Source organism: Eutrigla gurnardus (assembly GCF_963514095.1).
Source record: "Eutrigla gurnardus genome assembly, chromosome: 18".
NCBI lineage: Eukaryota > Metazoa > Chordata > Actinopteri > Perciformes > Triglidae > Eutrigla > Eutrigla gurnardus.
Window position 1 is genome coordinate 12,673,253 of NC_139929.1, and position 14,725 is coordinate 12,687,977.

At 42.5% G+C, this 14,725-nt stretch overlaps 1 protein-coding gene across 2 annotated transcripts; it reads right to left on the minus strand.

The window, feature by feature from the left end:
* Positions 1–380: 380 nt before the first annotated feature.
* On the minus strand, positions 381–14,115 carry pdcd6 (programmed cell death 6). Of its 2 annotated transcripts, none has more exons than XM_084033202.1 (6): positions 13,953–14,115; positions 10,265–10,326; positions 3,522–3,566; positions 2,383–2,553; positions 1,883–1,992; positions 381–1,223 (listed from the first exon to the last, which is right to left on the minus strand). In XM_084033202.1, the coding sequence occupies exons 1-6, from the start codon at positions 14,033–14,035 to the stop codon at positions 1,125–1,127; spliced, it is 570 nt and encodes a 189-aa protein (XP_083889328.1). In that variant the 5' UTR covers positions 14,036–14,115; the 3' UTR covers positions 381–1,124. The 2 variants fall into 2 exon arrangements, with proteins under 2 accessions (XP_083889328.1, XP_083889329.1); XM_084033203.1 differs by having other exon boundaries at positions 2,395–2,553; positions 13,953–14,112.
* Between the last annotated feature and the right edge of the window lie 610 nt (positions 14,116–14,725).

Here is a 14,725-nt window from a genome sequence, read left to right on the forward strand (position 1 = left end):
CCCACATACCTGTTATCCAAATGTTTTACACAAACAGGTAGAACTTCACATTCTTGTCGTGAACGCCCGCAAATGGATTAGCGCCATTGCAAACACTCATTTGTGAAAAGCCTAGAAGCTATACACGAATAAAGTAATCTCCCAATGCAAAAAAATGCGATAGCAAAACGTACTCTTAAGGTGCAACACTTTTATATGTCCCCACAGACACAAGAACGAGGCGCACATGGTTCCGGGACTCAAGTTGGCGCATTGCGGTGGTAAAAACGACCATCGTACAGCAGAGGGCGACATTGAGCCACTGTGCGGATCCGCTGTTTCCTCCGCAATGCAACGTAGCTCTGTGGTCCTAAAAAAAAAATATGAAAGCCAACTCCACATCACATTTTCTTCTTTTTTTTTAATAAAAGATTTGTTTTTTGTGTTCTTTTTACACATTTTAAGGCATCATGCACAAAAAAAAGCCGTACTAAAGGCGTTATGCTCACCTTCTACCAGAAATTAAATGTTCTAACATTTGACTTTGCAGTTAAAAATAAGTTTGTACAAATATGGCATGTAAGCTGGCATGTCAGTGAATCTCAAAGCAGAACGCTTTCACCGTTATTGTAAACATGGCTTTGAGCAAAATAGGGCTGAGGAAAAGACAAGAGAAAGGGAAAGCATGCTTCGACATGGGGCTAAATTTCCCTGAAAAGCATGCAATGCATCTTAAATCATATTTACAATGCATCAGTTTTACTCTCAACAGTTATTTTTAAAGGTAAGACATTAAAAAGTTTGTTGACAATAACAGACAGACTGACAGACAGATATCAACCCCAGCACAGACCTAGTTCAGATTTGTCATAGAACAAAACACTACAAGATTTTTTTGTCTTTATATATGAAGCATTGTAGATGTACCTCCGATCATCTGGAGGGAATTACAACCTAAAAAAAAACTGGTCCTTCAAAGTGTTTTTGTATTCAGCTTATAAATTGTATGTGAAACAGCCTAACTGGGGCTAAAAATTAGGGTTTAAAAAAATCTTGTAGTGTCCACCATGGTAGACATCTGGGAGGTGCCGGCAGCTTTGGCACAGTTGTGTCCAGTTGTGCTCTTTTGTGGTGACCCATGTGCGTTATACTATATTGAAGACCATAGATAGATACTGTTCATATGAAACCTGGATCCAGCCATCCTGGTCTGTATCGTACCGCCTGAACACATCAGTCAGCCTCTGTGGAAACGAGGGGAAATGGTCAGTATAACTTCTCATTCGCATCTCAATTTGTTATTGCTCCCAAGTCTCCAGTGTAAAAGGATATGCATTAATAAAAACAGATTAGTTGTTGTACTGAATCATTATTCTTCCAGCGCTTTCAACATGATTTTACAACATTATCATCGTCATGCATTTACTACTGTAGTTAACGATCATTCAACTCTAGGTCACTGAATAGCATGCGTTCACATATTGCAACACAAGGTAATTTATTCAAATCTAGGTCTGGGGGGGGGGAGTGCCAAATACAGTGAAAGGCTAGACCTCTCCAGTGAGACCATGAGCAAGTCGATACCAAAGCTGCTGTTCTATTACTACCCTAATGTACCTGAAGAGCTGCTTCAGCTCCTGTATTAGTTAAAGGTTACAGTAACGCTTGGCAACCTCCATTACAATTGGATGTGTGTGAAATCACTGGAATGGAACATAAAGGCTCAAGTGGAACCTCAAAAGGAGATTCATAATCTAAAAGGGAGGACTGTAATGCATTTCTTAAACCCCCCTTTGAATCTTGTGATTACCAGAGCAGACTTGTTGCAGTGTAAGTAGTGAACCAAAGGACTTCCTATACTTGAGCAAGAACACAATACAGTATATTTTTTAATCTATGTCACCTGTAGCACAATACAGCACTGGATGAAGTCGTCGAAGGCAACCTGTCCCTTCCTCTGGCGGTCGAACTTCTCTATCAGCGTGCAGTAGAACTGATCCGATAGACGATATCCTGCACACACCGGCAAACAACACGTTAACAAGGAGCTATGATGGACATCTGAAAGACTTTGGGGATTTTGTTGTAGACACGTTAAGACATTAGAAAAACTTGGCACATAATGACAAAGGCAAAAGGAATCATGCAAAACATAGACTGACCCGTTTCATTCATTTCTATGTTAGCTTGTTAGCTTGAAACATAAACCATGACACTTGACTGTATGAGCAAAATTAGCTACTATTCTTGAATACTTTAAGAAACAATTTCCAACGGCATGCTGGTCTATTCAAACACACAGAGCTTCTGAAAAGGTGAGATCTGACCTTTTGACCCACAGACGTTCCTAGACAGACACGGAGCCCTCCACCACATTCATTCTATGCAAATACACAAGCATACTTTGCTGCTCACCGAATCCAGTCAGCGCCTGTTTGAGCTCATTCTTATCGATGAAGCCGGAGTTGTCCCGGTCGTAGTTCCTGAAGATGTTCTGCCAGTCTGTGATGTACTTCCACACGCCGGCGAACTCGTTGAAGTTCACCCCGCCTTTGTTTTCCCTGTCGAACATGGCTGAAGGAGAGGGATAGGAGGTTCAGAGTAAAGTACACAGTAAGAGACATTGATCACATTCTGTCTCATGCACTCACACACATTTATTTATTTTTATATGTATATATATATATATATATATATATATATATATATGTCTGTCAGAGAGCAGAGAAATGTAAACTGTGGGTCTCATATGTGACCAACTCATACCTCATAAAAGCACGTTATAACAGAGGAAGAAAACTGCTCGACTCCCACTAATATTACCCTCCTCACCCTCATGTGGTTCAATCCAATTACCTCTCAACAAAGAGAGTGCTATCACAGGATGTGCTTCTTGCGAGGGGACTATTAAACAATGGATTTGTATGGAAGAGTCAGAAGGGGAGAAGATGGAATTATATGGATTTATAATAAGAGTCACACAACAGAAAGGGAACAGTACATATGAGACCCGGGGAGTTATTTTTAACATATTTTTGTCTTAACTGGAAGCAAAAGCAGATGAGCCAGTATTTTGAAGTCAACTTATAAATCAGCCACATTGTTTCGGATTTAAAAGGAGAGACGTATTTAGGTTTAATTGTGTTGAGGTACAATCAGACCTACAATAGCACAGTTATAAAGCTGCCAATCTAGTCCGAAGCCACTGCAGTTTAATATGTTTAACCTCAGCTGTATATTACAACTGCTTTAAGAGTGAAACAGATCAATAGTTGAAGTCTGAAGCAATCGGCTGCCTTTTGAGACCAACTTGCACGTTTCTTGCTGATGCTCTCTCTCCCTGTTATTGATGGCTGCAGGTTTCCCCTTGAGCAGCAGTTACTGGAGCCAAAGATAAGTCTGTGTCTGACTTCAGATTGTGCAAATCGTAATTAATTTATCTGGTTGTCATGGAGAGGAGGCAAATAAACATCCTGCATAGTCTGAGACAACAAGAAGTGGTTGTGTTAAAGTTGGGCACATCACCGTCAGCATCTACTTACATATGATGGAGCGCACCGTCACTGGGTTGAAGGGAGTCCATGTGCCTGTGAGACAGAATAATACCAGTTAGAAACACACCGGGCCCAGTGAGACCAGTTTTAGGTTTCTAACTGTTAAAGACAGGAGATTGTGTGATGGAACAAGATAATGCAGCTACACAGACTGCAAATATGAGGGAATGAAAGCTCATAAAAGGGTGGAAACCTCTTATATTGATCATGTCTGCTCAGGTAATATTAGTAATTATAGTTATTTTTTCATTTTACATGCAGATTACCATCTAATTGACAACTGGCAAGGGGTCATGATAAGCCACCCACACTAAGAGGAGGATAAAAGCATTCAACAAATGGTAAAAAATCACATTCAGGAGGAAGCAGGTGGCATGTGAACAAATAACAAGTATATTCATAATCAGAATTACAGAATAGAAAGTTGTGAAAAATGACCTGAAGGCAAGCACACATATTTTTCAACTATGGGACATTCTTCCATCTTGTGTAAATATACCTGTCAATTATATGGCCAGAAAAGCTTTGGGCTTTAGTTCAGCAGGGTTTTTATACTTTATAGCCCTCTTCACACTCTCAACTCTCAAGAGACGGTGAGATTTATCAGGGCATCTAAATCCTTGCTGACTCACCATCTCAATTTATTACAGAGAGGCCCAACAGTTCAGGACCAGAAATAAAGAGAAGTGAGTGTGGGAGGATGCAGCGAAGAGAGACGAGCTGAGAGGACACGCAGAAACATAAAAAGAGAAGAAAGAGGGGAAAAACTACAACAAGAGGAGAGACGAGCAAAGATAAAACAAACAAAAAAGAAAGAAACAGCACAAAACATGCAGTTTAGTTTTTGTTGCAGTAACCTGAACTCTCTATCCTACTTTTGCTGACTCTATTGGCAGACCCCTAAAACAACATCTGCAGTATTTTACTGTGGAACCTTTTTCACACTGTGTTGCATCTAACTGCTTATTTTTGATTTCCCTCCACAGTTTAGCCACGCCAGCAGTAAGCAGGTTTGCAGTAGGAGCTATAAGGGCTTTGATAAAACTCTTTGAAATTCAGCGCCTCATTTAAATAAAGCGATTCTACTTAAGCGCACACACACGTTTCATACCAGTAACTCGCTGTGAGGTCACCAGTGTGTGCCAGACAGACTGCCGCTGCCCAGTGTGAGGTGGCCATATTGGTAGAGATGTTTGTGTGTTTGTGTCTGTGTGTGTTTCTGATGGCAAAGTGGGACAATACAGCCTCTGTCCAGTCCAAACACTGGGCTCTCTCACTGGTGAGAGAGAGAGAGAGAAGTGAGGAGGAGGGGAGAGAGGGAATATAGGAGGTGAGGAGAGAGGTGGTGGAAAAACAGGGTGAGCTGACCACAGAGTAAACACATACATATGTACAAGTGTGAGACACTTGTTCATACACGCTCGACATATGCAAGCACACACAGCAGCTATACATCTTAAAGTAGTTTCACCGACTTGAACCAAATCACACATGAGCTAAACTCCCAAGGATATGATTTAACTTTGAAATGGAAAATAATTAGTTTCCATTCATTATTTAGGCGATATGAATAGGGGATGAACTACCGACATCTTTAAAATCAGCCTAATCATCATCCTCACCTTGTATTTCTAGTGCCGATATTCATATTTCAAACATTGTTTGGGATCGCCCAAGAGTATAATTCAGACACCAGGTGTATTATTTACGTTTGAAATAGTTTCTGCCCCAAAGGAAGAATAAATAAATAAGTAAAACTTCCATTAAGGAGATGTCCCCACAGTGGGAGTATACTGTTGCAGCCAGCGTTGTACTCTAAATATATTTGGGCAGGCATTTCTCTTTGGGCTGTCTGCAGTCTACTTGTTGGTTAAATTTACTGTGATTTGTCCGTCCATACTCAGCTTGAATTCCAATAGTGCTAACCCAATACTAACATTCTATTTCTGTATGTAAAGTTTGAAGTATCGCTTTGCTAAATCAAAACGCTTGTTAGTTCCAGCTTGTTAAAGGCATTATTGTCCACTTGACACCAAAACAGGAACCTTTGTAAAAGAGGAAAAAATATAGAGAACTCCTCTCAGCCATCTGATTGGTCCCAATCTTATGTGGAAGGCAATTCCAAAATGGTGAGTGTCTTTAATATTTAAAAACACCTAAACTGAGCCAAATCGCTCATGTTTCATAACCCATTTATAAATAATCACTAGCCATGCGTCACTCTCAATTTCGGTTGTTGTGGTTTATGCCAGACAACAGTCATGATGCGTCAGACACAGACGAAAACAATTAACTCCAGTCACTCCAATCCACTGTTTTTACAAGGTGCAATGCAGTCAGGGGGTGCATGAAGCATCTCATATGCAGCTACAACAGACTAAGCAGGTCTGAAAACTGATAAAAGGAAAAATATTTTCAAAAGCTCAGCATCGGCTAACAAAGATGAATGCTCACTGCCATCATCTAACACAACTCCAGTGCAACATCGTCGTACAAAACGCCACACGTGTAGAAGTGTAAAGGTTGTCGTTGGCTCCAGTCCAGCCATTTGGCAAACTCCGCAATCTGCCAGTGCCCTCTCAGTCATATCAGCAATTCTAGTGGCTATTACTGCTCCTACACACTTAAATAAATAACTCAAGGAGGAGTATAAATCTGTGCTGCACGAGAGTGGGAGAGCATGACAGCAAGTTGGTATGATGTCTACTCACCGCTGAGCGAAGGGAGGACAAAGCAACGCTATATTTATAGCAAATGGCACAGCTATAACACACCACACAGGCATGCACACACACTTCAGCCTCTCATCAGGGACGATACCATCACACCCGGGACTGATGGAGGGATGAAGGGAGGGAGGGAAGAGAGGAGGGAGGGTGAATAGAGAGAGGAAGAGTAGAAAAAGTGGGACTAAGATGAGGAGCATTTACAAGAGAACAAGAGAGAAAGTAAGAGTGAGAGAGGACAAACAGACAGAGGACACAGCGGGCAATGAGCCGGTGCCATATCCTCCTGAGGAATGTGGGGGATGAAATAGGAGAGGAGAGGAGAGGAGAGGAGAGGAGAGGAGAGGAGAGGAGAGGAGAGATGCTACATCCAGTAACATTACAAAAACACAGTGAGCAGAGAGCCTCCGAAGCATCAAAACACTTGATAAAAGAGAACCTGGGTTGTAAACTATTGAAAATAGCTCACCCAGCAGAATAAGGAAAGAAAAAAATATCAGAGGAACTGTTAAAATGCAGGACAGAAACCTGGAGAGGAAGGCTGAAAAAAGGTATTGAAGGCTGCGTTCTGAAAGGCGAGATAAGAATAAGACAGAGTATGTGGTGCAGAAACAGCAGAGGATGGAGGAGTGCAATGCACCAGCAACCCCTGCCTTGCTACCCAACCTCCTGGGCCTTGGCACTCTCTGCACTCTGCTCCCCTGAGGGAGGGCGGGTGGGGAAAGGAAAGAGACAAGAGGAGGTAGATGATAATGACAACGGGAGCACAGCAGTGTGGCAAACAAAGGTTTGGTTGATGGTGTGATGCAAATAAGGGCACTGTTTGCACGGTGAACGCACGACAGACGAACAGACAGAGACAGGGTTGGTGGCTTCAGCGAGCAAACTGCAGGACAGGATGCGGAGCCGTGTGTGTTCAGCTTCACTGGCTTTGTGTCACATCACAGTTAGCCTAATGAGCTGGCGGAGACTGGACCGGGAACCCTGCTGTTTACTGCACGCACATCCACAGCAAGGTGCACATACACAAACAACAGGGAACACATACACGCTAAGTCTGTGAAAACAACAATAAAAAGGCTGTTTTACTGACCCTGACATGCAGACGAAATGAACGACACTCGCCCATGCTTTAGATAAACATGTGGGTTCATGCATGCATGCAGAAACACACACTCAAACTAATCAGTATGCTGAGCCAGAGCCACTGCACTGCCTGATAACAGCTTCTTTCACCGCTGCTGCTGCTGGCTTCAATGCTTTTCCTCTGAAGTGCCCAGAAAAAATGGATTTCTGAGGAGAGTAATCTGTTTAAAGTCTATGAAAAGCTGCCCGAGCAATTTGGCCATAAACTTGACATGGAACACATTATATTTTAATGAGAAGACAAACATCAGCTCGTGCTACAATTCCTACTATGCCCCGAAATACGAGTCCCATTAATCATTACCATAAATCAACCTAGCTGTCTCGTTGTGAGGAAGGTCAAGAGGCGATGCTGGTGCTGGGTTGTGTGTGGGCATGAAGACAGATATTTCACCAGCCTGTTACACTTCTCAGTCCACACAAGTGCAAGACGGACTTCCCTTGCCAGGATTTGAGCAGAGAAGATGACCTGTATTACATATTCAACACTGCTCCCCAAACGGTCTTGCAGAATCACAAGTATACTTTTTTTACTTTTTTTTTTTGCTTACAAGCCCCCTGTGGGAACTGAACGCTTAATCTGTTTGGATCCAGCTCCTGAGCTCCACAGGACCAGCGGTGAAGGCACTTCCATCACCAGCAGCTGTAATTCTCATGTTCTATCCCTGGGTCCTTTTTCTTGCTGATTATATCCTCTGAGTCTTCAGGCGTTCTCTTTAATTGACAGTTCACTGTAGAGTGCTGCAGGACGTGAGTTAGCAAATCACACTGAACACTGTGCTGGTGACATAAAAGGCATGTGTCCATGATAGAATTAATTTACAGCCTAATGTTTGCTTTTGTCTTCTGTGGTTTCACAAATCATAAAAGTGGAGTTTGTCAAGATTATCAAAACGTGTAAATATCATCGTTTGTCACAAATTATTTGTTTGTCACACATTCTGCAATAATCAAAAATCCCATTGGCTTTTTGTCGAGGGAACCAGAGCGATGCTAACTTATGGGTAGGCCTACAAAACGTGTCATCCCTGTATTACTCCATTTCCTGCCCTCTTAATTAGTGTTGCTATCACACTTTCAATTCTAGCACAGTGTAAACTCAGCTCACAGTGTAAGGGGATCAGATTTACTAGAAATTCTTAGACATTTTTGAAACAACAGACATTGGTTTAAGTAGAGATTTCCTGAGTCAGCCAATCATAGGCTTATTTCAAGGGATCTTATTGGTTAAACTAAAGCAGATCAAAATGAACTGAAGTGGACTTTGAATATCTCAGCCTGCTAGTGTTGTGCCGCTGCTCTCCTTTACCACAGCAGAGCATGCCATATGTTGCACATGCAAGTGAAAATTAAGAGTGAATGTGAGAAATGACTTGGGTGTACATAATGGATTTTGGCAAAATACACCCCCGACGCTACTTATCATGAGCGAAGAACAGCTCACAATACATTTGGGTAACAACTTCTCATTTTGAGCAGGTGTAAAAAAAAAAACGTCTCTGGAGCTCATTAATGTTAATTCTGTGAGTAACTTGATGAATTAAACTTGGCATGCCCGTGTCCTCGCTCAGGGAAGATAGTTTGTTAGAAAAGAACCTTCACTCTGTAACAAAGCTGAACGTGTTTCTGGATTTCCAACCACTCAGACAGACTAACAAGTCTCCTCTCTAGTGGATCGAGTCATGTTAATTTCAGGAGTCCCAATCTCCCAGTTAATCATTTATTGATATCGTATCAATAATTCAATGGTGGAGCGGCGATTCTAATTAAATTCTTGTCAAATTCAACAAATATCTCCTCACAGCCCACTAGCTGTCTGTTCTGTGTGTGCGCTGAAAACAAATCAGAATCAGAGAAATCAGAAACCGTCCTGGATCTGTAAATGGGAAACAAGAAAGTGGCTCCGTATCGGCAGCTACCCAATATTAACGGACCTGTAGCGCAATTCCGGTCAAAAAAACTTGATTAAGAAAAATGTTACATCAGGCCCCCAATTTCCTTACTACGTGGCTTACATACTTGGACAAGCAAGACAGAGGTTTGATTTTTGCTTTACTTTTCCTATTTTCAAACACTGTTTCCCGTTTAACATTACCAGAGAAAAGGCTTGTAGGATGTGGATTAACCAACATGATCTGTGAACTAAAGTGGCTGGGGTTAGGGTTAATCCAATAAGGAATAGGGCGGCGCTGCTAACGTTAGTCTACACTCTAATATAGTAGCATCCAGGTAGTGAGGAAACACTGTATAGTGGAAGTGCCAGAAACCCCACAAAATAATGTACAAAATGTACCTGACCTTGGAAGCAAAGCTGTACACAGTAAGATAGTTTACTACTGTAGATAATAAACTATGGAGGTGGGCATGCTAATGTTTGTAGCTTACGTTAGAGCAAGCAAACACTGTTTTATCCCTTGATTACATCATTTGTAATTTTGGAGAAGGTTCAAAAGAGCATCACTCCTGATTTCATTCAATAAAACCACTTGTGTGATAACCTTCACTACATCTCTGGCTAGTTTTAATTCCTCCACTAATGATAAAAAAACATGTCCTGATTATTCCCTCCTCTACTTTTCGCCTGCTTCTTCTGTTCTCCAGAGACAAAAATAAAACTTACACAAATCACAATCCATTTTCTGCTAGGCTTGGCAGTTGCTTATATCAAATAGTGGAAGAAAGCAATGGTGGGAAGCGAAGTGTAGGGAGGGAGGTGGAGGGATGAAATAAGAGGTAGAGAGAGTAATACAAATAAGAAGAAGATAGAGGAAAGGAGAGCACACATGGTCAGAAACGAGGAGATAGGAGTAGAAAGAACCCTGAAGGTGAGCAGCAGAACAATCAGACGATGATACATACCGTTCGATAAGGCCTGCTGAAGCTCTGAGTCTGATATCACTCCACTCCGGTCCTTGTCAACCCTGGGGAAGAAAACACAGATTAGATAGACATAGACACACACACACACAGTAGGAACAGGTACCAACACACGCCAGCTGAAACTTGATCCTCCCAAGTGTGTGTTAGTATTTCAACAGTCAACTGAAAATGAATGGAGTTCTATGATCACGACACAAAAGGCAGCTTGTACGCTTGTAGCTCCCCTGAGACCAGTCAGGCTCCAAGCGTGTGTGTGTGTGTGTGTGTGTGTGTGTGTGTGTGTGTGTGTGTGTGTGTGTGTGTGTGTGTGTGTTGATCCTGAGACAGCGAAAAGTGAAACTAAATGTTTGCAACCGTAAACATCAAGTATCTTGAAGTGCTATCAGCATCCGCTTGCAAGAAAATAATCTTTACATTATCCTATTTGTCTAGGAGCAGAAAACCCATCTAGAACAATTTTGATCCGTGATCCAAAAATGCCAAACATCCATCCATCCATCCATTTTCTACCACTTATCCTGTATTCAGGGTCGTGGGGGGGCTGGAGCCGATCCCAGCTGTCATTTGGCGAAGGAAGGGTACACCTGGACAGGTTGCCAGTCTATCACAGGGCCGACAGCTACAAATCAATATTATTTATATTTTTGATTAATGTCTCATTATTTTTTAGCTTTTTTCCAAATTAAAAGAATACGTCATTCTTGACATGTCATCATCCCCTGACCAACATTGAGCGGTTTCAGGTCATGAAATAAAACCCATTTGTGACAAAGATATCTGAAAGTTGCAACACATCTAGTTTTCAGAAATTAAGTCACAACAAAGCTTTTTCTTTTGATTGTTAAACATTCTACCTAAATACAAGACAGCTGACAATCTAAGCAATTAAGATACATGTTTTTCAAAAAGTCACACCAGAGTCTTTCTTTGAAATACAGAGGCAAAAAAACACACAAGCAGGCTGGACTGTGACGCAAATAACAGCCCTCGCAGTCTTGAAATGTAGCTTGGTCTAACATTCAGTGACTCAGTTGTTCCTTCGCAATCTGCCTAGCCCGACCTGTCGACAGAGAGCACACTCAACAGACGCAAGCTGAATACCAGCAGAGAAGAAGAGGGAGGGGAGGAGACGGGGAACCCCGCACAGGCCCGGCCCAGTGCTGACTTTGTGGGCTGGGTTTCCGCTCCCAGCTGTGACGCTCTATGTGCAGTTGAACCACAATGTCTGCAGCCTTCATGGCTGTCTACACGGTGATCAGCTATACGTCTGTGTGTTCTCCTTGCTTTACCTTTCCCCCCTAAATAAAGAAAAACAAACATAAGGAGACCTGACTGCTGTCCTTGGGGAGAGAAAACAGCTCCCAGCATGCCTCCGTAAATGAAAGCACTGTGAAAGTGAGGAGTGGTTGGGTGGGTGCAGGCAGTGGGGCTACCCAACCTTTACCAAACACTGACAGATTAACTCAAAGAAGTATGTGTGTTCAGATCTCACTCAGTCAGCCTCAGGTGAAGTTACCTCGCCAGGCGTTTACGTAAAGCGAGCTGAAAAAGTTAAGACATCATTAAGACTGCTTCCTGCCTGCAGCAGACAGTGAACCATATGGCGTGTCCATCTTCTCGTTGTCAAACACAGAACTGGTGGGTAAAACAGTGGGAGGACATGTCATAAAACACCATGGCTTGGTTATCCTGCTCAGCTTTTCCCATGTTTCACTGTTTCCTATTGAGTAATCCGCTTGGAAAATGGCTCGTGGAACAAAGCGCTCCCTGTAAACGATGTCATTGTGGCTCCCATAATGTGGGGGGGAAACTTTCAAATGAAAGCTCCATTCAATTTCACAAAAACCTTCCAAGGAAATCCTGGTGTCCAACAGTCAGTTTCCATTGCTATTTTTGTATTTCAAAGTTTGGGATGCATGGTTTACATGGGTCTGCTTCAAATTACACACTCCACATGTTTCACTGATCACATGCTTTTACTGTATGTACAAACCTCACTCACTCCTGTTCTATTTATTCTAGATTAACTTACTTTCCTTCCTACAAATTCTTATTAGTTACTACGGATTTTGAATATGTTGTGAGATTTCCGAAATGTTCAGTGTGAACAGTCGCATAGCAACGTATCATTATTGTTGATCTAAATCCAACATGAAACCTGATGTTCTTCGTAACTCTCGAAGGGTTGGGTGTGAGATTTTTGTCATACCAACGTCATTCCTTTAGAGCAGCCAAGAAAGAAGCAAATGACTTCCACATGATTCACTTATATTTTTTTAACAAAAATAGACAAAAATCTCAGGCACCGATGATTAGATCAGATTAAGAGTGTTACAAGGTGAGTTAATCTGAATGGATACACGAAAGCAACAGTGGGGCGGTCAGTGAGTCATCAGATTGGTAAATGTGTATGTGTCTGTGTGTGTGTGTGCGCATAACACAGAGATTGAGAGGCCTTCCACGTCAACTATGCTCTATTGACTCTGATCACATGACTGAGGGAAATCCAGCACTCCTCTGCCTGATATTTACCGGGAGGCAACAGACAAGGCAGCACAATGCCCATGTGAGCGATGACTGTTTGTGCTCATTAAAGTCACATTGTCGTGTCGGGGGGAGAATGACGTGTCAACGCAGTCACAATAGTCATGAGAAGTGTGTGAGAGAGACAAAAGAGAAACAAAGAAAAAGGTCAAAGACACACAAGATAAAACCTGATTTCTAAGAGGTTTTTGCGTTATACATTAATTATTTGCTTAAGGGTGCTTTGAGCCTTGCAATGCTTGCAGCATCTCAATGTTGTGAGAAAGCAAAGCAGCAGATAAAAAAACCTCTGCAGTATTACATAACTCTATAGCTTACTATCACCAAGGGGGCATATCAAGTATTCCCCTCTCTGGCTACTACTGTGACCTTCTTAGCTGCTGACACACTTTTGACTCAGATCGTGGTGAAACTGATGACTATCGGTGGTTTAATACCGGCACTGACACTGTAACATCAGCTCAATAACAAATAATGCCAGTCCTGGGTATTATGTTGGACTGAGCTCCCCAATGTATTCATGTCAGCCTCCCATAAATAGACACACACTGCGTCATATAGACAGAATTTTCGGAGGAAACCCCCCATCTTGAGAGGATTTGTCCACTGCAGACTTGGTTGCTGACACAAGCAGCTGATTCATTCATAAAATATCCGTGTTGAAGGTAAAGCCTTCAAGGACTCCTGGAGGTCCCTGGTCCCCCAGTTTGTGAACTCTCATTGGTGTAGACAGAGTTCACTGATGCCTGGGACTTCATATCAAAACCACTTAACGCCACTAACGCAGCTCCGTGACACTGACACACACACACAGGCTGACTGACGTGGTTAGCTTCAGGCTGTGTGTGAGACCGACACTGTGCTGAAATGTTTCCAGGAAGCTCCGCAGCCGAAAGGTAACCTTGGACCCGGCAAAGCACAGCATTTGAGTGCGGTTGCTCTCAGACGACAAGAAAAGTAGTAGCCAGTAGTAAAGAGGGAAAACCCCGAGCAGTGAATGAAACACTCCGTGTCTCCACCGACACCCAGCCCCGCTGCCTTCCTCCCCTCCTCTCCGCGGTTTTCACTGCGGAGCGGTGAGACGGGCAGACGGCGGCGAAACTACCCGCCGCTCCCCACTCACCTCTGGAAGATATTCCACAGAAAGCTCTGGTCCGGAGGCGCGTTGATGTTCGGGGCAGCTCTGTACGGACTGTGATACGCCATTTTAAAGGGAGCGCTCTGTGGAAATGAAGCGAGTAGACGCGACAGACCGTGGTTTCCTTCCGCCGTAGTTTTCTTCACTGAGCGCGGCTCCAATCAAGACTCCTCCACCCCGACGTTCACGTTACCGCCTGCCTCCTCGCGCGCGCACAGAGGCGCGGCCAATCGTTCGCCGCTGGCTATCCGTAAGAAGGGTGACGTCACATTTCCTTTCACATCCACGAGTAAAAATAGAAAGTTATTAGGATACCAAAACTGACGTTAGAGCAGTGTAATCTTAACTTAAAAGTTAACTCACGTTTTAAAATAATTAACATGTGCCCGTGAAATTCAGTTTGAACACAGCACAATAAAAAAACACATTTTCCAAACTGTAATGTGTCCCTGTTCGTTTATCTTTTGTTACATGGGATTATCTTGAGTGGTTTCATATCTATTTTCTCATCCTGTAAAGGTAAGGTAATAATTATTCACAATGACTCATCTTGAACTCAAATGTAATTGGTGTGAATGATGAAATCATTCACAACCTTTGTTATATTTAAATTAAAATGTGTACTGCAGTATTGCAACCACATTATCAAATTACTGCATTACAACTAAAACTCAGCATTACTACAGAAGTATTAGCAACACAATGTAGGAATACTTTTTGATACACATAGCTCAGTAGTTTTATCTGTAATAATACAG

Excerpts from the sequence above, each read along its gene's own strand:
- pdcd6 (XM_084033202.1), bottom strand. The coding sequence starts at position 14,035 with ATGGCGTATCACAGTCCGTACAGAGCTGCCCCGAACATCAACGCGCCT. Across the intron at positions 10,327-13,952 it reads CTGTGGAATATCTTCCAGAG|GGTTGACAAGGACCGGAGTG; the intron begins GTGAGTGGGGAG and ends TTTCTTCCCCAG. Across the intron at positions 2,554-3,521 it reads GACGGTGCGCTCCATCATAT|CCATGTTCGACAGGGAAAAC; the intron begins GTAAGTAGATGC and ends CCTCTCCTTCAG.